We start from the raw sequence: 24,605 nt of genomic DNA, 5'->3' as shown, positions 1-24,605 counted from the left end.
TTCTTTATTCAAATTTTCACTTATTAACTGCAGTTACTTTTCTTAACCGATTTAACCAAATGTGGTGTTGGTGGAATTGAGAGCATTAAATTGGGTTGAAAAGACATTTAGGTCCCCATAGCGTAACAAGATCGAAACATTTCTCCTTTTTTCCCCTTTGACAATGCATAACATAAGCCGACACTTAAATTTCCTTCATCTTTCCTTGAATTCTATAATCTATCTTTCCAACTTCATACTTGGAATCAAACTCGGGGATTAAACCCATCTTATCTTTTTTTTTTTTCTTTTTAGTTTAGAAGCTCCAAATTTATAAAAGGAAAGAGGAAAGGGGAGGGCATGAGAGTCAAATTATGAACCTTACAATCACTTTAATATTCCTACCAATTAACTTGGATCTTGAGGATAATCTTGTCTTTAGATCTAAGGACCTATATTCCTATGTCTTTTAACATGCCAGGTCATCTAGGTTGGCTTTCAGAAAATCACTTTTACAAAATGCATCACTCATGTGTAGGGATGCATTCGAGTCGAGTCGAACTCAAGTAATACACTACTCAAGTTCGACTCAAGATAAAATAACTAAACTCAAGATCGAGTTCGAGCTTGTCAAACTTTTAGAATTCAAGTTTGAGTTTGAACTCGACTTCAATTTACATTACGCGAGCTCGAATTCAAACTCGACTTCAATTTACATTACTCGAGTTCGAATTCGAACTCGAATTTAATTAAATATAACCAATTTAAATCAAGCTCAATCGAGTCTATTGGAGCTTAATCAAGTCTAATCAAGTTCACGTAATAAAAATTAATTATTTTACATATAATTTTAAATAAAGGATATTATTGACATTTCACATTAATAAATATAAAAATATATATTATAAAAAGTTGGATTAGACTCGTTGAGCCTTCGAGTGCAAAGTATTGAAGTTCGAACTCGATTCGCTACTTTTATCAAGTAGCTCGAACTCGAACCAAGCTGCTGACTGAGTGGCTTGCGAGCTCGAATCAAGTCACTCGATCCAGCATCAACCCTACTCATATAGTGGTGCTCCCCTAACTGGAGTTGGTTTTTAAAGATCATGTGAGTAAAATATTCAGTATTCACTAATTAATATCTGAATTTAGAATTTGAGATCTTGTCCATATAACATTTTCCCAAATATTTATCGATATTATTCTTGATTGTTGGATATTTTCTCTTCAGTATCAAAGATATTTCTAGTTTGATTTTTTTTTTCTGAATTTTTTAATTCTTTTTTCACTTCCAGAGAAAGAAAATTTTGTTTAAGCAATTTTCTCAACACAACTCTTCCACTTTTGTTGATTCGAGATTAACTTTGTCATTGTATTTATCTAGTACGCGAAAAGGGAGGTCTTTGCAATTAACAAGACCTTAGGCTTAGTTTTGGAGTTTAGGATAGAAAAGAAAAGAAGAGAAACTTAAGTTATTATGAGATAAGAGAAAAGATTGATACGTTGTTTGAGAGTTTTGAGAATTAGTAAAATAATTTTAGAAATGAAAGTCATTAAATATTTGTTTAAAACCTTTTTATGACAAAATATATTGACTAGATTTCTCAAAGTTTTCTTCCATTTCCGTCCAATTTGGAAGGAAAAGTTTTGACTACATTTCATTGGGTTAATCACATTTAATCCCCTTTTCTCAGTTTACCCCACAACCTTTAATTTTGCTCACTTAATCCCCTAGAGGACAAAATTATCCTTGCATTATTTTGACTTTTTATTTACCTTGTTTTCCTTTCTTTTTCTCTTTCTTCTTTATTTAATTCTTCATCTTTCCCACAAAAATCTCCATTTTAATGATTGAAATTAAAAAAGAAAAATTACAGAGATCTATCTTCTTCTTAAATGATTAAAAAAAATATTCAAATCACTTTTCTAAAATAATTTTTTTTTCAATTCTTTTAATTTTGGATTTTCCTCTTTCCTTTATAGTTTTTCATTTTATTCTCAAAAAAATATCATAAGATTAAATTGTTTTCCTTTCTTTTATTTCTTTTTTTTTTCTTCTCTCTTTCATCATTCCCAATAGAAAATTCCATTTCAACGAAAATTTTTGTTTTGAGTTTGTAATTGCATATTTCTGGGTGAAGGTTTAAAAGCCATCAAAAACTAATTTTGATTTTTTGTATGATGCCACGTGTCACAAATTTCAATTGATGATTATTAATCAGGTCACAATTTTATCTTAAGATATTTTCTTGGGAATAAAATGAGAAACTAGAAAGGAAAGAGGAAAACCTAAAATTAAAAGAATTGAAAGGCTAAAAAAATTGTATTTTAGGAAAGTGATTTGAATATTTTTTTAATCATTTAAGGAGAAGATAGATCTCTGCAATTTTTCTTTTTTAATTTCAATCATTAAAGTGAAAATTTTTGTGGAAAAGAGGAAGAATTAAATAAAGAAGAAAGAGAAAAAGAAATAAAAGAAAAGAAAACAAGGTGAATAAAAATTCAAAATTATGCAAGGACAATTTTGTCCTATAGGGTTAAGTGAGCAAAATTAAAGGCTAGATGGTAAATTGAGAAATGGGGTATACTTGAGGGGATTAAATGTGATTAACCCCATTTCATTCTCTTGAATCCGCCCATTTCCTTTCTTTTCTTTCTGCTAAAAACTACTTTCTGCTAACAAACAAAGAAAACTACTTTCTCTTCTTTCCCTTTGTTTTCTGTCCAAATCCTCAACTCCCAAGCGAAGCGACGTCAGTCAGAAGAACTACTGCAAAACCCTTTTCTTTCGTTTGACCTCAGGGCTCCAAACCGACTAACTCCCAAGTACGTTTGATCTCTGCTTTACTTTTCATTTTTCAATCTTTTCCTTTCGATTTCGACGAGAAAAGCGTTGAAATTTTGTAATTTCTGAGTGGAAAAATGTTAATTTCATGATAATATTCCAGCGTCGAGGTTGATTCTCGTTGATTCCTTCATCGACGGCCCGGAACATGGCTTCTCTCTTCAAGGTAAAAATCAATCTCTAATTAGTTATCGTAATTAAAGGGTTTTTATCCAAGCATTATCAGCTGTAATTAGTTATGCGAATTAAATTGATTTTGTGCAGTTTTAGGTTCTCTTTAGTATGTTTTTTCTGCTTGTGGTTTGAATTATTTTTAGTACTACAATGGATAGTTGTGGTTGAGGTTTGTTGTTAAAGCTGGTTTCTGTTTTTGGGGGTTTGATTGTTGTTTAGGATCTTAGCAAGCTTTCGCAGTACAGAGACCGGAGGTTTACGGGGTCACAGGAAGAATTCGAGCAAGCATTGCTGAAGTCGACCACGGTTTATATTGGGAACATGTCGTTTTACACGACTGAGGAGCAGGTTTATGAGTTGTTCTCACGTGCAGGAGAAATTAAGAGGATAGTCATGGGTTTGGATAAGAATTCTAAAACTCCATGTGGTTTCTGCTTTGTCATGTACGGTCCAATATTTTGCATTGCATTTCCTTATGCATGGTTTTGTTGTAATTTTCTTGTTTGGTTGATTTATGCTTGTAATTTCCTGCTTCTTGTTGAAATAAAGGTGGCATTTTGATGCTTATAATTGTATACCCCTGAGATTCATAATTTTTTGGATGCCTTGTGTTGAGCTTTATCTTGCTTGAGTTTACATTATGGTTACCAGATTCCATTTTTTTCCCTAATTGAGCTTTTGAAATTATTGTCTTCTATTTATTAAAATTCAAGCAATGTTGTTTTTCCTTTCTGCGGCAAAATTATTTTCTCTTTTCCTTGGCTTTATAGAAAAGGATGTTAGGGATAGAGAAGCCAAGAAAATGAGGGGTATTGCTTCTAGGTGGCCTAATTAATGTGCGATAGAGGAAGGAATGCTTCTAATTTGGGGACTATTGGTTGAGGTCAGACTTCCAAGTCATCAAAAGGGCTATACATTGTTTTCTTCTCCGTTAATTATTTTCACCTTTTTCCGGCAATGTGTTTTGTCGAGAATTTATGGTCTTACCATAATTCTGGAGATACAATGGTTAATGCTGTTTTCACTTCAATTGCTTACTGTTTCTAAATAAACGAAAATAAATGAAACAAAGTATGATTCATGAGAAGCAAGAGGACAAGTGCTTAATTATAGATGAGTAGTCAAATTGGTGCTTTTGGATTATTCATTGCTATAAATGTGTCTCTGTTTATGACACTTGGAATTATTGATTTGATAGTTGATGGTTGAAGCCTGGTAGACTATGCATTCGGCAAAGCAAGTACAATACTAAATTTACCCACACAACAGTCAGTTCTTTGATTCTGTCCATAAGGTTATGTTCATTGATGGTGATGTTTGGAATTGGTAATGCTAATTTTGAACTTGTAGTTCATTCACATTGGTTTGGTGTCTGTGCCTCCATTGAAATACAGTTTATTTGGATTTTTGAAAACTTTATCTCTTTTTAAGATGTGAACATTGTAGTTTTGATTATCTTTGGTCAGCAATAATGTTCCCCCGGTGCAAGGAAAAAGAAAAGATTAATGTGGTCATATTCTAAATACCCAAAACTTGCACTCTCCAGGTTCTACTCCAGAGAAGATGCTGAAGACTCTGTTAAATACATAAGTGGGACAATTCTTGATGATCGACCTATTCGTGTAGATTTTGATTGGGGTTTTCAAGAAGGAAGGCAGTGGGGCCGTGGCCGAAGTGGTGGGCAAGTAATATGCTGCCCGCCTCTTCTCCTATGTGCTTCTTTAAACTCTTTTATTTGATGAGATTCCTTGAATCTGCGTTAATGTCATTATTATTCTCTTTCTCAGGTACGGGATGAATATCGTACTGATTATGATCCAGATATCCTTTCAATTTTCCTTTATCCTTATTTATTTTTTGTCCCAATAGGTTTAACTATTGTAAGCCTGGCATGCTGAAGGTACGTTGTGTGCTTTTACCTTGAATTTTTCTTTTCTGCTGTAATCCAGTTTACCTGTCAATCATGTCTTGGAAAGCTACAGATTTGTCTGGAATAGATCAAGTATTACCTCTCCATCAAAAAAGAAAGCTAATACAGAAAAAGGAAGAAGAGAAGGAAAGAGTTCAAAATTGTACAAGTTATGACTCATTGCCAGGATAGTCTCATGATCCCTGGATTGGTGCTTTCTGGTTAAAGTCTAGGACACCAAATCTGGAGTCTCTTCTCTTGAACCTAATAATAACAAGTTTTTAATTTCCCCTGGTGTCATGTCATAGTGTGAAGGCACTCTGTAGAGTTGCAAAGAATCAATTGATCATATCCTTGGAAAAATTATGAAGAATCTAAATTAGCATGTTTATTAGTAATAAAAACTGTCTATTGAGGTAAGAAGGTATTTTTAAGTACTTTTCCCCTTTTTTTCCTTTGAGATACTGCAACTTATTAGACTGAAGGAAAGTTATTCAGACATGTATAGAGGAAAAGTTGAACAGGCTTCAAGTTCTAAGATATGGCCGAAATATTCATATAAGGGTTATCGTTTGGTATTTCTTATTGTGAGTGGGCCAGCATTGCCGATTTTGCTAATTTCATTGAAGGTTTTATCTGTCTATGTCAAGGATGATAATGTTTTTGCAATCATCCCCCGAGTTTGTGGTCCTCTTTGATCTCTACATATTTACTTTTGTTTCCAGTCTCTTGGTATTGAAGGGTCACTTTCGAGGTGGACAAATGGTTGATAAGTTCAATAGCCTGGCCTTTTTCTGGCTGGAGATCATGTACATATGTTGTTTTTTTCTGCCCTTCTATCTTAGGTGAGATTCTAATGTTTTCAGTGGACAAACAATTGCAAAACTTGCCTTGATAAGTTTGACTAGCACTTCAGTATCATAAATGTGAAGCAATGTAGCTGTGACGTGGTTTATCTCTGGCTCCTTTTGTGTGCTTATAAAATTCGTATCATATACCTTATGGAGAGACACTTGTTTTGTGCCGTTTTTGATTAGAATGTCTTGATGGGAAACATTCATTGTGCTTTTACCTTCAGATTTAAAATATATGCATATTCTGGCTCGTTGATTTGGTGATTTTTGTTAGATGTTGTGATTTAAAATTGCCTACCACGCAAATAATGTCTTTGCTTATTCTAAAGCAACGCTGGCCTTTTAATTATTAGTCATTTATTCTATTCATTCCATCGCTGAGGCTTCTCCTTTTGTCTCCGTTAACTTCCCATTAACTGGTAATGCAGTCATAATGCATTTATTGATGTCTATGAAGTCTGTAGCCTTATGTGGATTTAGCTGAATCATAATAATTGTGGTGTTTTATATATAGTATTGCAGCTCAGTGTACTTTGATTAGGTAAACCCTCTCATTTGACAAGCCTATTTTTTGCATATCCAAATACCCTTAACTAGCAGTACCTAGAGGCGGTTATGGAAAATTGGTTCAGAGAGAGTTGGAGGCACAAAGACAGCTGGTGGACTACAATGCAGGATCGATAGGCGCAGGATCGCTAAGCTCTTTTCCACCTGTCATGCCACCTCAATGTAAGTTAGGAGTAATTTACATGCTTTGCTTTTCTCTTTCAGCTGGTAGATACCTGATCTATGTTGGTTTGTTATACAGAACTGATTCATATGACATGTTCAATCTACAAGAGTTCTCTTGATTGTGGAATTCATCCATTCAGTAATCATCTCAAATCTGAACTAAAAAGCAAGCAAGTATACTTGAAAGGTTTTTCTTTGAAGATGATATAATTCAGTTGAAGAGCTATTAATTCTAAATGAGTTCTTTAGTGTATAAAGATTTCGTAATAAGTAGTGCCTATTATCTATGGCATTTTGAATTTCATTTAAGACATTTAATTATGACGTTCCCTTGTTCTTCTTTGGTATCTAGTGAAATTGCTTCTGAATTTATTTTATTGTTTAGTCATAAGCATTCATCTTTTCTAAGCAAAATGGGAGGCTGGATTTAACTATGAAATTAGTGCTAATACAAAACTTTCGTTGATCTGATATCAGAAAGAAAGCCCTTTATCTTCTAATATATGAAGTATGAATGCACTTGATTCCTAATAGCTTGACCAATGAGAATTTTGTTGATTTCCCTGTCCGTTTCCTGTAATTGTATTGTTGCTAACCTTTTAACTCCTGTAGATGGTAGGCATGGTGGACACCAGGGTTATGGGGGTTCTCATCGACATGGTCGAGGTAGCATTCTTGGACAATAGTTTTTGCTTCCTGCTAAGATCGATAGCTATATTCGTAATGATTTTTGTCTTTGTTTTTTTCTGGAGAAGATTACCATCGCAAGCGATATCGTGAAGATGACCGTCGTGGACCAGAGTTTTCAAAGAGAAATTTTGACCATGAATCTAGGAGAGGTTCTGATCATGACTCTAGACCGGTAAACTTTTCTTTTCTTTTTATTTTTCCTATTGTTATTTTCAATTTTAGATTTTTAATCACTTTGTTTCTTTAAGAATGAAGACATTCTACAAATACGTGTGGAATGTGTGCTCAAATATTATGATAAGAGGAGGTCATCCTTTGTATCAAAACAACCAGCAGTTTTAATTATCTAAGTTACTAGCGTATCCTGCAGAAGATCTAACCAAATGGTGTTGAACTTCATAACCTTGATCCTTATTGTTCTGGTTATAGGACATTTTTCAACAAGTAGTGTGGTTTTTCCTCTCGAATCTCAGTGGTTAAAGCAGACTTCTACGTTTTCTTATGCTTTTAGTGCTTAAACATTAGGCACTGCGCCCCACATTATCAGTTGGCTTTTGTTTTAGGCTTTGTTTTCTCTTCCGTGCTTTCACACTTGTAAGTTTTATTCTTGGATTGGTAAGATTTAGGAAGATTAGAACCAAATCAGTAAGTTACGCTATACCGTGATCACTTTAGCGGCATTAGATCAGTGTTTAGATAAATAACTTTCAGCATCATAGATCCTCTGGAAGTAGAGAGGCCAAGTCTACTGGAGCTTTAATTGCTTTTGATGTGTGATATCAGTGGGGTCTTATGGGTGGAGCAGATATCGTCGTTGTAACTTCGTCTTCAGTTGAACATTTGCTCCTGTAAGTATCCTTTCTATGAAACATCTGATGTTCATCTACTGCTGCAGGAAAAGAATCCCCGGTTTCGTGAGAGTGGTGATTCCGATGATGATGAGGATGAAGATCGAAAGCGACGGCATTAATTAGTTCAAGTCAGAAATGTAAAATCTGGTTGCTCTTAAAACTTTGTACTGCAATCATACAATTCTGAAGTAGATGAATAGCTAAATAGGACATTTCTCTTGTTATCTTATCTTGTGAGGGGTAACCTGGAAGAAATTGCTAGCGTGTAGCTCCAACTGTACACTCTTTAGCGTGCGTTCATTCCTACCTGCAGATAGAGAACGATGAAAGAAGGAAAAAGAGAGAGCCCTTGTATTCCTACCCTCTTCCTTTGCTTTTTTGATTGCCTTGTGATTTCGTACTGGAAAAAAAACAACTATTTATAGCTCAAACAGGAACGGCCACGTCCAGTTTAAATTGGATCTGCTATTGATAGTTGCTTCCAACTGAAAGTTAACAGCAATGTTCCAGATCAGTGCAACCATACTAAGGAAAGCGACTGCCAACTTTTCTAAACTCCTACAGCACTCAAAAGGGCCAAAACTCCCAACGGAGAAGGGATGTAGAGCCTTGACTCCTGACTTTAAAGAGTCGCCTTCTGGATTTCAAACACTGAAATAAATCGATCATCCCCAGTGTTTATGTTTATTGAGTCCAAAGTGTCTTGCAAAGTAGCTGTAACGAGAAATTTTGTTAATATTTGACAAATGAGTCTTGAAAATCCTTAATGGACTGTATTACCTATCTCTCGTAAATCCTATTATTGTGCAATTCCTCCTTGAAACCTTTGGAATGCATAATCTGCTTGATATGATTGCATTCCTAAATCAAACACAAATTATTATTTAAACTAGATTTGCATAATACATGTCTACTTGTAGGTCACAAATTTCAGTAACTAATAACCGCAGCATAAAAGTGACATTGAGTAATTTTATAACCGTCACTTTGTCAACATGAGTAATCTATTAACTCTCACTTCGTCGACAATATTTTTATACGAGTAAATTTTTATTTTTATACGAGTAAATTTTATATACACTGTCAGTGTATACATTATTACGATTGGATGGATGACATATCAGCAAATTTTAATTTTAAATTTCAAATTCAAATTTTATACATGTGTCATATATTTAATGGTAATGCAAACAGAAATGACTGTAAAGCCTGTATTGGGGAGGAGGTTCAGTTTAATAAGAAAGAAGAGAGAATTCGGTATATCACCATCTTAATTATGACTGAATCTTCTCGCGATAAATGAAGCCGTGTCCAAGCGACAGCAGAAGGGTAACTCACAATTGACCCGAATCCTGCTATCCAGGCGACAGCAGAAGGGTAACTCACAATTGCAAGCTCACAATGTATATAAAATTAATCCAATATTAACGAAACAGTAATTGTCTATGAACTGAATAGAAATGCTACGAATTATGTAGTCGGGCCTTGCAAACAACCCCGGCCCCGTCCACGCACTGTATAAAAGCCGCAAGGCCGATATAACAGCTCCAAAGCCTTTGGCTCCAAAGCCTTTGGCGCCAACTTTACCAAACTCCAAACTAAGGATAGTCCCCAAAAAAAAAAAAATTCACGGGGGAAGCTATTGACGAATTCTTCAGTCCTCGGAGGAGGCCATGGAAGCGGGAAGCGCTGAAACCGAACAACCTCTAGAAATGGAAGTTGAAGAAGAAGAGGTTGCTCCAATTTATAAAGAGCCGCCGAAAATTAAGCTACTGGAGGAGTCGGTAGTTAACAGAATCGCCGCCGGAGAGGTTGTTCAGAGGCCGGTGTCCGCCGTGAAAGAGCTCGTCGAGAATAGCTTGGATGCTGACTCCACATCTATCTCCGTCGTCGTCAAGGACGGTGGACTCAAACTCATTCAAGTTTCCGATGACGGACACGGCATCCGAGTAAATTCCAGCTCCTTCATTATTAAGCCCTAATAGCTGTAATTGTATTTAAAGATGCTTTCTATTCAGACGTAGGAAGTTTCTTTCATTTGATTAACTTGGCTATAATTGTAGTAAGTGTTTTAACGATTGCTGCTTAGAACACCAAAGAACAGAAATTATGAAGGGAAAGGTGTGGTATGGATGTTCGTGAAAAGTTTGTGAGGGTAAAAATGGCCAACTTTGATCAATTATCAGAAGAAGAAGTCAATGAAATGGAAAAGGACTGGTTGCATTGGGTTTGGGCCAAGTTTTGAAGGTCCGTCTGACACAAATTTGTATAAGGTGCCGTTGATACAATGTTAAAGAGTGTATCGTACAAGTCTTGGTGAATGGTGAATTGTTTCAAAAGAAATGATTTTGTGTGTAATACTTTCTGTCTACAATTTTGTGCATCTTCAATGGGGTTGCAATAAACAAAAAGAAGAAAATTTTATAGGGTGGATTCTTTTGGTTGATCTGATGATCTTATGTCTACCCAAATTTTTTTTATGTTGATTTGTTAGCTACAGCTAAACAAACAACACATGGTTGTTTCTGTCCATGAAGAGTTCTAGTCAACTTTTGTAGAAAAAGATGAAAATGCAGGATTTTGGTGTGGCTTTTGGCCAGTGCATGAATGATGCTCATTCATAAAAAGGCAAGTTATATGAATACAAATATTAAATGCCATAAATACTGTAACTACCAGACGATCTTTTGGAAAGAAAAAAAAAGAAGAAAGAGTAGGAAATGTGGCATTCTCCCAATACTAGGAAAGACTAATATTGCATTCTGAGGGAATGCAGTCCATTAAAAGTACTAGTTAACTGCAATTTTGTTTCTACTATTTCAAATAATCCCGGTAAATTTTCAAACCTGACCACTGTTGAAACATTGGCTCTACTATCTTCATCTTAAATCTTCTGTTGCATTATCAGACACACAATCATGTACCTCTATAATTTTGTTGACATTCGCTTTGTGTTTTTTTGCATGTTTAGTATGAGGATTTGCCAATATTATGTGAAAGGCATACAACTTCCAAGTTGAGCCATTTTGAAGATTTACAGACCATACAGTCAATGGGGTTTAGAGGTGAGGCCTTAGCTAGCATGACTTATGTGGGTCACGTGACGGTCACTACCATTATGAAGGGTCAGTTGCATGGCTACAGGTAATAATAGCAAGTAATATATGACATGCAGCATGTCCATTCATATTTTTTCAATTGCAGCTGTTTAATTTATTCCTTCTACTTAAACTCATTGACTTGAGGATGGTAACCTATTCCATCCTCTTTTTCCCTTTCTTTCTCCTTCTCAGGGCGACTTACAGAGATGGTGTCATGGAGCAAGAACCAAAACCATGTGCAGCTGTGAAGGGGACTCAAATAATGGTAGGTTTCATAGTTTTAAGATGCTTTACTGCCCAAGCACACTACTTTTAATTTGGCATTGTAATTAGTTTGCTTGAGCTAAGTGAAAGAACAAATACGAAAATGTAATGTTATAGTCAAGTAGCTAGAGTTAAAGGAGGCAAGCACATGCAAATTATCCTGATATAATCATTTTGGAGCCAATATCTACCACTTGTTCTTATAGATGAGGAACTTTTCAGATGTTATTTTGAGTTGTTTCTCCTATTGTTTCATTGTGTGAGGAACTGTATTTCTTTGGCAGGAAAAATTTGATACTTCCTATGAAGAATTTGAATACGAAACTAATCACTTATATCCTATTCTTTTGACTTGTTCAGTTACTTGAATATACTAGGAACCATATTGATGCAAAAGGAAACATTGACAACTTTGGAACTTAGTATAATATATAACTTAATATGAAGTATTGCTTAATGGCTTCTCTCTTTCTTGATTTTCACAACGAAAAATTTTGTGAGAGAAGAAAGCTAGATGATTGAAAATTGTGTGTTGCACTTTAAGTATAATCCATGCAATATGAGACTATTTTGTCCAATGTTCCGCGTATCTCTCTCAGGTTGAGAATTTATTTTATAACATGATTGCTCGTCGGAAAACACTTCAAAATTCAGCTGATGACTATCCAAAAATTGTGGATTTGCTGAGTCGGTTTGCTATTCATCACATCAATGTGAGCTTTTCTTGCAGAAAGGTTAGTCTTTTGGCAGTTTGTAGTTTTTCTTACTGTCTTTTTTTCCTTTTTCTGAAGATAATAAGATGTATTTACCTTGCACTATTACATCCTTGATGCAGCATGGAGCTGCTAGAGCAGATGTTCACTCTGTGGCAACATCTTCTAGGCTTGATGCGATCAGATCTGTTTATGGAGTTTCTGTTGCTAGGAATCTGATAAAAATAGAAGCTTTTGATGATGAGTCGTCTAGTTCAGTTTTCAAAATGGAAGGTTTCATCTCAAATTCGAACTACATTGGAAAGAAGATAACAATGGTGCTTTTCATCAATAGTATGTATTCCTTTGTTATTGCCTGTGGGAAAAGAATATCCGTATCTGACTTAACGTAAATGGGCACCTGATCCATTAAACATCATACTTGTGCTATCTGATCCTGATTATGTGATTGACAGTATTGGAATATAGGGTGAATCGATTAAAAACAGCAATTAACACATTAAAAAATTTCCTTCATGATTACCAAACCTTTCTCTGACAATCTCTACTCATCATACCTGTCCAAATATGTCTTCAATTATTACAGGTGGCGTGTATTAGTTGTTTTACACTTTCTTATCAACAAATTCACAGGATTTGTCGTAACATTTCAAACTTCAACCTGTTAACCACAACATACCTGTATCCCATGTTTTTATTTTCCTGTCTTGGTAGGATAACTTTCTTAATACTTTGATTCATCCAGAAACATTTCTGCCTTTGTTTCTCTTTAGAAGTCATTGAAAAACCATTGGAAAGCATTACAATCTTGGGCTCTGACAGCCTCAGTTATTTCTTTGTTTGCTTTCTTCCCAGATAGACTGGTGGAGTGTGGTGCTCTAAAGAGGGCAGTTGAAATTGTTTATTCTGCTACATTGCCTAAAGCATCAAAACCTTTTATATACATGTCAATCATATTGCCTTCTGAGCATGTTGATGTGAATGTACACCCGACAAAGAGAGAGGTACATATTTATTCACTTAAACTTCATTGGTAAGACATAATACTAACTTGGTTCCTTGCAGATTCTTCTTGATTGCTTTTGCTGCAAGATAGAAGTTGTTTTCTCTGATGATCTAAATTTAATTATTATATGAAAAATCTGGGGGTCTGGAGTATATAGCCTTCTAGATTGTGTGATTACTGATTTAGCATTTCATATGCATGGTAGGAAATTCCTTTGGCTAACAAGCTATAACTTGTTGCTGAAGAACTTCTCTTTCTCTTTATTTTCTACTTCATGAATGATTATCTGGAGTTCAGAATGCTGCCTCTGAAGAATGACAAGATGGCTTGCACAACATACAGTTTTAAGTGTTGGCTAAGTTAACTTTGCAGATTTAGTGACAATAGTTGTCAATAAAGAGCTATATTAGTGAGCATGAGAAGGATGTGTACAGTGATTTTCCAACTTATCATTTTACTAAATATCAGAAAATGTCCATGTCAAAAGAAGTTAACATCATTTGAATTGGGTTAGCATGCTCAAACTCACATAATTTTGAACACTTTGAAACCATATCGTGTCAGTCTCGAACCCTTCTGGATCATCGAAAGGGTTGGTGCATGGCTGTTGTCTGGTCGTGCTGCAAGTTGTTTCCACCACTCTTTGGATGCTTTTGAGCATGTTCTACCATTTTTAGCTCTGTTACTTGAAAGAAAAGGAAAGTAGTAAGTTTAGATTTTTTTCAAACAATTAGAGAACGAGCTAGAGAGTACAAGATCCTGGGGACAAGTATATGAGATTTACTATGATGGCCTAAATTTTCCTGTACTGTAAATGCAGCTATTATGCAATCTTTTTATTATGGCATCCATCAATAACAATTTTATGATCTGGAAAACATCTAAAAAATGTCTTTTATCAGTAAGTTTCTTAGTCGCCTTCTAGAATGAGTTTCATTCTGCTTTCTCGGCTATTTTCTCATTTCTTGTTGGTTACATTCATGGTCAGCAATATGTCCTCTTTTCATTTGTAATGAAGAAGGCACAAAAGCAGTCCACCTATTACTTTTTAAGAGAAAAAGATCAATTTACAGAAATCCTCTTTTGATTCTTATAGTGGCTGCACAACTTTATGACGTTCCTGATGTAGTTTCTTCTGAAAGAGCAAATTTGTTAACGAAGGTTTCATTTTGTTGCCACTTGTTATTTGTTCATTTCCTTGAATTCTGTTGTCCACTTGTATTCCGAGTAGGTCTAGGTGTTATGTTGTGCGGACATTGGCATTTGTCTGTAAAATGCTAATTTTTTTGAGGGAGCAACTTCTGAAATAATTCAATTGATAATCCATCATGTTTTAAAAACAAAAAAAAAAATCAGGTGAAAATTAACATTTTTGTTAGCTTGCACTAGCTTAACTTGGAAGTTTATGAGCAGAGTATGGAGAAGCAACCTTTTGCTTGTTATATATAAGATTATGCACATTCTCTATGGTTGGCTTTCTTTGCTGTATTGCCATGAAGCTTTCTTTCTTCTTGTTCTTATTGTCTGTTACTATTGGAATTCATCCTTTCAGATCTCTCTCCATCAAATCTTTTTTTTTTTTTTTCACATTATAAGGCAATTCATTTTCAATGCAGGTAAGTCTGTTACATCAAGAAATAATCATTGAAAAGATACAGTCTGCAGTTGAATCAAGACTGAGGAACTCTAATGAGTGCAGGACATTCCAAGAACAGGTAATTCCAGTTACTATAAGAACTCCAAAAACAGAAAGGAAATGCATTGTCATCTAGTTTCTCGCTTAGGCTTAATAAGTGTCTTGTGCATGGTGGGGAACTTTTCAATGATAAGTTATCTGACTATTTGTCTCTGGATAAATAATAGTTGACAAATAAAAGTTGCGCACAAATATCATATAAAGGATTTTAAATTTGCCAATAATTTTTTGGTTTCGTTCTATTTTTCAGCCCTTTATATATCATGCAAGTTTTGCTTGATTATGTGGTGGATTTGTCTTACTTGATAGTTGAAAGTAGCCCATAACCAGCTATAGATTTTGCTCTTGTATTAACTAATCATATTTTCATGCGGAGCCAAGCTTCAAACATAATAAACCTTGCACTGGAATTATTCAGTTACTCGTGGATATATTTCCAGATGATTGCTTAAATCAGTTGATTCCTAAACAGATACAACCAGGGAAGAAACAACTGATAATGCTGACCTTATTAGTTCTGCTTGTTTTATGATGCAACTTGGGCTTGCCAATCTTTGCTAAGCTCTCAAAATAAGAATGAACTATTCTCAGTCTACTTCGCCTCAAAACTTTTTTATTAACTTGGTTATTGTCACTTTTTTCTTTATCAGATTGGAAATGTGTAAAGGACTGATTATGAACTGTCTATTTGAACCAGGGATCTATTAATGGGAGAATTGGAAAGGTTCAAGAGCTTCTATTCTAAGTGCATCAGCAGTACAGTAGTGTAGCATAAAACATTATTAAAAAAGAAAAGAAAAGAAAAAACAACAACAACAGCAAACAAATTTAACATTTCAGTTTCCAAACCCTTTGTCATGTTTAAATTCGTATTTAGTCATGGGAGGGAATGGATGTTTGTTGCACTGGAAATGCATCTCAGGAAGCACGTATAAAAACTTCAAGTACTTTTGTCAATTTTATGACATGTAGCTAAATCTGGGCCCTCAGAGTTCTGCTGTTTCACTTCTTTCGAATTATTTGACTCCCATGGTTTGATTTTTTGAGGGTAGTTTGGTCCAGGATAGTTTTAACGTTAGAAAGTATTCCTTTGGATCTGAATAAATTTAAGATTTACCAATGTCATTAGGAATTGGAACAATTATATCACAACTTGGTTATGTAATACTACTAGTAATATATGCTTTTTGCTGAAATCTGGTCAATTTTATATATCTTCATGTTCGATTACTAGTTTCCGTCAGGAGATTGTGAAAGAATGGATATCTGGATGTTAACAGTGAAATTAGAAGGGTAGATTAGGAAGTCTAGCAGTACAATTTTGCTCTATCAAAGAGAGTGAACATTTCGGGACACATCAACTCAAAGAAGCATGCTACATAGAATGCATGGCATGGAGTAGAGTAACAAGTTGGCGTGCATTTTAACTTTTCTGATGTATTTATTCTCTGGGAATGCTTATATTTTCCCTACCTGCAATGCTTCTCAGCATGTGAGCTTGTTCACTCATTGGCCTTTTCTTCTTCATTTCACACATGAGGCAGACAGTGGATGCATCTACATCTAGTTTTCTGGCTACACAGAAAGACTCCCCCAAGAATCCCACTCCTCCTAGTTCACAGAGTATGTTTTGTATTTGTTCCTGCTGGAAAGTGAATGTTATTGGATCTACTTTTTTCACCTCTTCTATTTCTGATTCTGCTTTTGAAGTATCCTTTTTTGGTCTTTTTTTGCTCATAGCACCAAAATCAGAAAAAGTTCCAGTACATAAAATGGTGCGCATAGATTCGCTAGATCCTGCTGGCAGGCTGCATGCTTACTTGCAAGCAACACCTTCAAGTCAGGCAGATAAAAGTTCCTTGGCCTCTATAAGGTAGAACATTCTCTTCCATGGCCACCCACTAACCGTGCCAAAACTGAAGCTAAGGAGCTGGCTAGGTGATGTTCTTTAAAAAGTTCCATGCAATACTAATTTATTAATTTTTTTTTAGTTTTCATTTTTTTCTTCTTCTTTTGTCTTTGAAGTTTCAACCTAGCTTGAGACCTGGTTGGCTTTACGATAAGCCGTTCTACTACTTTCCCTAAGGCTGCTTTTCTAAGAATGATTTGGAATTAGCTTTAGTAGGGGTTATTCTCCTTGCACCAGAGCCATTATCTCTTTTTTCATATATGTTGTGTGTTTTTCTGGACATTTTCATACCTTTTTTTTCTTCACCTCTTAAATGTGTGTCAATGTTGATCTTTTAGAAATTCATGAAAATGGAACAGTAGAATACAAAAGTTTCTTTTCATTGTTTCTTCTTTTCGTTGTCTTTATATGACCGTTGTTATTGCAGGTCTGCCATTAGACAAAGGAGGAATCCTAGGGAAACTGCTGATCTTACAAGTGTTCAGGAGCTTGTCAACATTATTGACAGTAATTATCACTCAGGTATTAGGTTTCCTCCTTGTTGCTAGTTCTTGGATGTTCCTTTATATGGCTAATGGCATGTTCTTTCCAATGACGACAATATTTGGCAGGTCTCCTGGACACTATCAGGAACTGCACATATATCGGGATGGCAGATGAGGTTTTTGCACTGATTCAGCACAATACTCACCTTTATCTTGCAAATGTTGTTAACTTGAGGTAAAATTTTATTTTTTCTTGTTTTCCTGTATGTTTTGGTGTACGATATTCTCTCTGTCTGTCTGTCTGTCTCTGTGTGTTTGTGTGCATCTATTTAAAGAAAATGGGGAAATCACCACCCTTAAGATTTAAGGGTTGGCAAAGTCCCTATGTGTTTGTTTACTACTTGAGGAACATAAAGTTGCAAATAGTGTGGTTTAACCTTTTCAGCAAGCGAAGAAAACCAAACAAAGGAACAGGCAAGAACATGACCTCCTGTTACAATCCTTTTCTAGTACAGGATATGCTTGCACGTAACCTTTGTTTCTCTTAGGTCAAGAAAGGAGATTTTATTTTACGACCTATATCCATAGTTTTTAATATACAATTTGCCATTTGAGCATTAACTTTTTCTACTTTATTTAAAGTGCAAAATTTCAACTTAAATTTTCTACATCCAAATCCTAAGACCTTGATCAATAAATTAGGTTAAACACTTCGTCTAACTAACAATTTTCTTCCGTGTAGATTTCATGCCAAAAGCAGTTCAGAGTTAAAAATTTTAAATATCTTTTTTATTTGTTTGAGAGTCACACACTATTTATTTGTAGATTTTGCTCAAAAGTCTAATGTGCAAGATAGTTTAGTGCCATTACTTATCCAAATCTCAAGTTATTCGGTAAGTTGTTAAGATTTAGATGGAGATGGCAAATTGACTCTAATTGTTATGCTTATATGACAATAAATGACTCATGATTACAGATGGATAATTGCAAAGTCAGAAATGTTTGAACTACTAAGTGACTTTTGCCTGAATATGTGTTGTCTTTCATAATTTTTCTAGCAGATTATTTTCACACTTTTGCTTCTTTTTGGTGTTCTTTTTGAAATACTTCTCTGTAACTTATATATTTTTTGAATAAACAATTTATTTACAGGAAATAAAACTTGACATCAATTCCTCATCTTGTTTGTGTCATTCCCAGTCTAGTTTTACACCATCAATCAGTTCTCTTGAACCATTCTTTTGGTTTCAACCCTTTGACAGCAAAGAACTCATGTATCAGCAAGTCTTGCGACGATTCGCCCATTTTAATGCAATACAGTTGAGTGATCCGGCTCCTCTAGCTGATCTCTTAATGCTGGCTCTGAAAGAGGAGGACTTAGATGCAGAAGGGGAAGAGAACTATGATCTGAAAGAAAAGATTGCTGAAGTAAGTTTATCCTAATTCAAATTAAATTGATGACTAAAGCATCCCGTTTCTAATTAGTTTAGTTTATTGTGCAGCACAAATTTGTCCTCCGATTTCTGCTCATCTATTTCACTGCTAATGTTACTGATACTGCTAATCAGATTAAATAGTTTTTTTTCTCCTCATTGTTGCTAATGATGCTTATACTGCTAAATAATATATTCATGTAGCTTAGGGCCATTTAGCCTATAGTTTGTTGCATATGTTGCTGTTTCAAATTTTGAAAATGATTCTTCAGTGATTCCTCTGTCGCTGACACTTTGCACAGTAGTATTGGAGACTAGATTGATGTCTTTGCTGCAAATCTTGTAATCTTTAGAATAGAAGTAATGAAAATTTGTCACTGTGAACTGTGAAGTAATATTGGTTAGAACTATGTCCTTTTTATTTTTCATTATCAAATGGCAAGACTGAAAATTTTAGAAATGGAAAAGGTGATGCTTCCATCTTACAGGCACTTGGCATAAAAACAAAATTGTTCTGTGTACCTAGTTTTGCAAAACAATCTTGTTGAGTGGTTTATCAGCAGATTATACACAAAAAGTAATCAAGTGTCTTTTTGTGCAGAATACTCACTTTTCTAATTTTTCTTGTGATTTATTTGGAACTCCTTTTCTGATTTGCTTATATATGCTCATTGATTCCTTTGTGGATTGCTTGACACTCTGGCTTTGTCTCTTCCCTGTAATGATGATGGATACACTTGATTTGATCCATGAGGCTGGGGCTTTGACTGCTGTTGAGGAACATTAGCATTGTTTCAGTTGAGAGTGATGACACATGATCCAATTGAGGGAATCCGAGTATGCTAAATTTTGTGGGGAATAGAGTTGCTTCAAACTGTCATAAAACCTTGGCATGGTTTCATTAGGAAATTGTGGCTAATACTATGCCATTTTTTATATTGAAAGAAAAAGTCGTGATATGAGAGAGTAGATTAGTCTGCTCTAGTGTCATTTAAAAGGTAAAGAGCCAGCCGTTGATTGTTTCCACTCTTGAAGGGTTCTGGCAAATTATAAACTCTAGATCTGGGTCAAAAAGTAATTCTTGTGTCTTTCTTTTCGAGCCTGTTCCCAAAGTTCTGAACTCTGATCCTTTCCTAGTTGATGGATTGGAATTTTTTAGGTATTTTTGACAAATCTAGATCTGTATAAGCAACATGGTAGATTCTGTTGTGATAGAGATAATAGGTTTTGGAAGGTATAGAATGTATAATTTCTACACATGGCACACTTAGTTTATATTGTGGAATTTAAATCCTGACTGATTCATGCTCATGAAGTTGCTTAGTATTTTTTGGTTTCTTGCATCTGGTCTTTTTCGCAGATATTCATGTTAGAAAATGTTATACAGAGGCAATCTTTCAGAAAAAATAATTTACTTATCCAAAACCTAACGAGAAAAAGGATGTTATGAAGACTAAGAGAAACAAAATGCTGACTCAGGAAACATGTATTTTAAATTTGTTTGTGGACATCTTGGTAAATCCAAGGAGAGTCAAGTATAGAAGTTACCAATGACATCCATTAAATGAAGATCTCTGATGTATAGTGAAGATCTCTCCATTTACAAAGTCATTATAGGAATGATGGAATTGACTATTTCTTTATCCATCTATTCACTTTATTTATTACACTACAGAGAATACATTTTCTTATTTTTTTTCTTATCTGTGGACATCTATCTATAATTTTTGGCAGTGCTTGAACTTACCATTGCTTCAAGGCCTGGATAGTGTATCTTGAGACAAACTGAAAACAATTTTTTTGGGTTTTTTTTTGTTTTCGGCGGCGGCCCCCGGGGGGGGGGACGGGGTGTTATACACTTATACTAGCATGGATGAGAAAACAGAAGTGCTGCCCAGGCAGTCACTTAACATTAAGTTGAGACAATCATCACATTGCACACTTTGGTTCCTGACTGCTGAAGCAGATACCATGTTCTTGTACTTCTTTTGTGATTGACAAATGGATATATATACAACATATATTTTGGTTCTTCTCTAGTGCCTGAGCAGATCCCATGTGCTTCTTTATCTTTTCCGATCTGCAAATGGATATGTCTATTCAATATGTATTTTGACTTCTCTGGTGCTTTGATTTTCTTTGATGGAAAGCAGTTATTGAACTACGTTGGCTTTTTTGTTTGAATATTTCAGATGAATATCCAGTTGCTCAAGCAAAAAGCTGAAATGCTACAGGAGTATTTCGGCATTCATATTGACACAAATGGTAACTTGTCTAGGCTTCCTGTCATACTAGATCAGTACACGCCTGACATGGACCGTGTCCCTGAATTTGTGCTTTGTTTGGGAAATGACGTAAGTTCTAAGTCATTGATCTCTCCTCTATCTTTGCATCCATGTGTATGTGTGTGTCCGCATTTGTCTGTTGGGTGCTTTTTTTTTTTTTGGGAGAAGGGGGGGGGGGTGGTGGGGGGATGAATCACTGCAACAGAAAAAGAATCGATCTCAGTCGCATAAAACACCAAATGTTCTTCTAATCTACCAAAGCTATCTTTTAGGTTGGAGGACTATATGTTGCAGAACTTCTACCTTAAAAGTGCAATTTTTTGGCTACTGTGCGCATGTGGCTAAGGTTTTACTCATTATGTAAAGCACAGATATTTATTATCAGGAAATATTTGGATTTTGAAGGATTACGTAAAGTACAGTAATCGTGATATGTATTGGCACCTGACCTGTGTTATGACAATTTTGGTTTTTAATTTTTCAAATTTTTAGGCTTTTGTCAGAAGACCGTGTGTAATTAATGTGGCAATAATGCGATCAATCAAGTCTGAAGAATGTTGTAACGGGGTTCTGCAAACTAATGGATATTTTTGTAGGTCAATCAGTTAAAAATCTTTCATGCATCAGGTGAATGACACATGAAAGGAGACTGCAATATAGCAATCGAAAGTCCTTCTGCACCATATCATAACATAAGCCATACATAAGACAACCTACAATATAAAAACATTTAGCCAGTCTGCCTTGCAGCGAAACAGCACCAGTCAACGGAAAGATAAGTACACTGCAATGCCCCTTTCCTTGCCCAACCAATTAGGTATCTTATATTCCAACAATTAAATTCACCTTACTCCCTTTTCCGCAAGCTAAAGAGACAGGTAATTGATGAACTGTTATTGGTCCTTTGTTGATGTGCTTTGGCCATATGATATCAGTATCTATCTATAACAATTATTTGACTAAGTTATGATGAAATGATGTCAAATTAAGGTTCTATTTAAGGATAAAATTTAGCATTTTATGAGATCAGCTAATTGCTCTTTTCTTTTCTTTGTTTTCTTTCTTTACAAGCCACGTATTATCTGCCAGTCCACATTTTCTTCAATTAACTAAAGTTGAACTTCACTTTGGTTAATATTGTAGGTTGACTGGGATGATGAGAAAATATGTTTCCAAACAATTGCTGCTGCTCTTGGGAACTTCTATGCCATGCATCCTCCTTTGTTGCCTAATCCATCGGGTGAAGGACTGCAGTTTTACAAAAGAAGAGTTTCTTCAAACTGTCATCAAGCAGGAAGAGGATCCTCGAAAGATGCAGGTATGATCAGTTTAGCAGATTTATTTTGTATGGAGTCCTGGCAGTTTGGAAAAAAACTGATGATTTGTACTAGTTCATAAAGAACCAAACATGACCCCTCCCCCGTTTTGCCCCTTCAACCAAATGATATAGAAGATGAAGATATGAGATTTATAATAATAAGCTGTTAAGACAACAAAAATATAACATATAGCCCCGTGGAAGTGTGCTTCTTTCTTCTTTTTTTTTTAATAAATTTGGGACAAAGTTCGTTTCTCACACACTCCATTCTTCCTTCCTGCTTTGCACTTCCCATCTTTTTAATCATGTTTAAAGGTCTATCAACAAAATCACCCTGCATAAATTTAAAGAGGCCACTTATGTATCTCAAAAGAAAATGGTATTGTTGTGCAGATGATGCTGCCGTGGAATCAGAATATGATGATGAGCTACTTGCAGATGCTGAGAATGCTTGGGCTCATCGTGAATGGTCAATACAACACATTTTATTTCCATCCATGAGACTGTTTTTTAAGCCGCTGACTTCAATGGCTTCAAATGGAACTTTTGTACGGGTACTAAATTTGATTCTATCTCGTTCGCTTCAAAGGCTTTTTATGTTTGAAACAACATTCTTTTTGATGCTCTTCTGCACTTGTTTGTACTTAACTTTCACATACAGAAGCTCATACTCCCTTTCTATCTCTCTCTCTCACACATACATGTACATGCACAGAGACAAATGCATGCATCTCATCTTTGTTTACCGATGGTGTTGTTTGCTTCCTATTTTCTTTAGGTTGCTTCACTTGAGAAACTTTACAAGATCTTCGAAAGGTGTTGACAAACAGCTGAGTCTTCTGTGCGGTAGTGACATACATGGGAGTTTTGTTACTGAAGTTTGGGATTTCGTTGGGGGGTTCAAATAGGAACCTTTGGTACCGGTGCAAGTTTGGGATCAGGCTTCTTGTGCCCTGCCTGGGGTCGGTATCATTGCATTGCTTGTACAGGTAGAATTGTTGACTTGTTTTGTTAGCCCGCGTTTCTCTTTTGAAACCTTGTATATAGTTTTTGTCTTTATATTCAGTCTTAGCTTAATCTTTTGATGATCTCGACATCTCAGATGGTATATAAGTGCGAAATTTTGATGACCTCGTCTCTCACAAAATGGACATTCTTTCCACAGCTGCCCACCCCTTTCCTTTTCCTGGTTCCCTACCATGGTCCGGGGTCAAAGGCAAAATTTGAAACCGAAATATGAGGGGCGGAAACTGTTGCAAGTGAAATTTGATGGAGTAAAGGTTAATACAGAACTTAGGACGGACATTTGACTTGTCCTATATGCTAATGACAATTCATAAACTTATTGTCATACTTGCGGTCAATGGTTGGTTGCATCTGGTAGACTGCTAGTGTCGACTTTTGACAAATTGGATGGGACTTAGGAGTCAGTTTTTTTGCTGTTAAAACTTGAGAAAAATGGTGCGATTAGTGTTTTATTATTCAAAGCACCGAATGGATTCGATTCTTGATGTCCTATAATTCATTGAGCTTAAAGAATCCTGTTTATTCCAACTTTGTAATCTTTCTAAATGGTTTTAAAATTTCATTTCAAAAGCATCAAAAATATAAATTCCATTCCCAAGACAATTGAGCACAGCTCTGAAATTCTTTTGTTTTTTGTGAATATGAATGTTTCAAAAGATTTCAAATGGTATAAGTAGAGGTGGCAAACAAATTTATTTAACTAAGTTTACTTATATCTACTCATGAATAGATGGATATGAATATCTTAAGTTTTTGTATATGGATATAATTTTTTTTTTCCCAAACAGTATAAATGGATTACTCAATAATATCCATTTATTGGATATTATTGAGTAACTTACTAAATCCAGTTAATCCATTTAAAATTGTCTTTTTCAAGTCTCTTCTCTTCTCGCACCGATTTAGAAGAATTTAAGGCCTGCGCTTGATTATTGAACTCATTGTTGGAGACTTTCATGCATTAATATTGTTCAAGCTTTGTATATAATGGAATGTTTTATTTTTCAACCTTAACAAACATTTGATGCATTTTTTACGCAGATACATAACCTTCGTAATTTTTTTTTTAGATTTTTCATTTTGTCATGATATTAACTACTTTTGTTTTATTATTATTACTATTTGTTGGTTTTATTTTATCATTTTATTTTCTTTTAGTTTGTTAATTTGTTCATTTTTCAGCATTATCAATTTATGACAAGTTTTAGCCTCTTTTCCTACCTTTTAAAAATGAAAATTTAAATTTACACACGAGAAAATGTTAGAGGTTCAAAATTTTTGGATTAAAATTTTATGTTAACTTTTATAGTACTTAGTTCAAATTTTTATATTCTT

The 24,605-nt window shown here is 35.0% G+C and overlaps 2 protein-coding genes across 4 annotated transcripts; both read left to right on the top strand.

Moving 5' to 3' along the window:
• Positions 1–2,620: 2,620 nt before the first annotated feature.
• Positions 2,621–8,502, top strand: LOC113749702 (nuclear cap-binding protein subunit 2). Its single transcript, XM_027293527.1, has 9 exons — positions 2,621–2,805; positions 2,928–2,990; positions 3,218–3,441; positions 4,545–4,683; positions 4,786–4,819; positions 6,365–6,490; positions 7,106–7,159; positions 7,249–7,355; positions 8,079–8,502. Exons 2-9 carry the CDS (start codon positions 2,973–2,975, stop codon positions 8,151–8,153), a joined length of 777 nt encoding a protein of 258 aa, XP_027149328.1. The 5' UTR covers positions 2,621–2,805; positions 2,928–2,972; the 3' UTR covers positions 8,154–8,502.
• A 1,139-nt stretch (positions 8,503–9,641) lies between these two features.
• On the top strand, positions 9,642–23,581 carry LOC113748741 (DNA mismatch repair protein MLH1). Of its 3 annotated transcripts, XR_003464454.1 has the most exons (17): positions 9,642–9,983; positions 11,006–11,178; positions 11,328–11,400; positions 11,999–12,133; positions 12,235–12,445; positions 12,968–13,116; positions 14,735–14,833; positions 16,359–16,437; positions 16,555–16,687; positions 17,151–17,245; positions 17,335–17,443; positions 18,471–18,636; positions 20,834–20,995; positions 22,070–22,244; positions 22,638–22,798; positions 23,023–23,233; positions 23,347–23,581. XR_003464454.1 is itself a non-coding variant. In XM_027292289.1 (16 exons), exons 1-16 carry the CDS (start codon positions 9,708–9,710, stop codon positions 23,065–23,067), a joined length of 2,235 nt encoding a protein of 744 aa, XP_027148090.1. In that variant the 5' UTR covers positions 9,642–9,707; the 3' UTR covers positions 23,068–23,581. The 3 variants fall into 3 exon arrangements, 2 of the variants coding, with proteins under 2 accessions (XP_027148090.1, XP_027148089.1); XM_027292289.1 differs by having other exon boundaries at positions 22,638–22,792; positions 23,023–23,581; XM_027292288.1 differs by having other exon boundaries at positions 23,023–23,581.
• Positions 23,582–24,605: the final 1,024 nt, after the last annotated feature.

The sequence above is a fragment of the Coffea eugenioides genome, chromosome 10, assembly GCF_003713205.1.
Source record: "Coffea eugenioides isolate CCC68of chromosome 10, Ceug_1.0, whole genome shotgun sequence".
Lineage (NCBI taxonomy): Eukaryota > Viridiplantae > Streptophyta > Magnoliopsida > Gentianales > Rubiaceae > Coffea > Coffea eugenioides.
The sequence above is the reverse complement of the archived record's forward strand: the minus strand, read 5'-3'. Positions and strand labels throughout refer to the sequence as shown.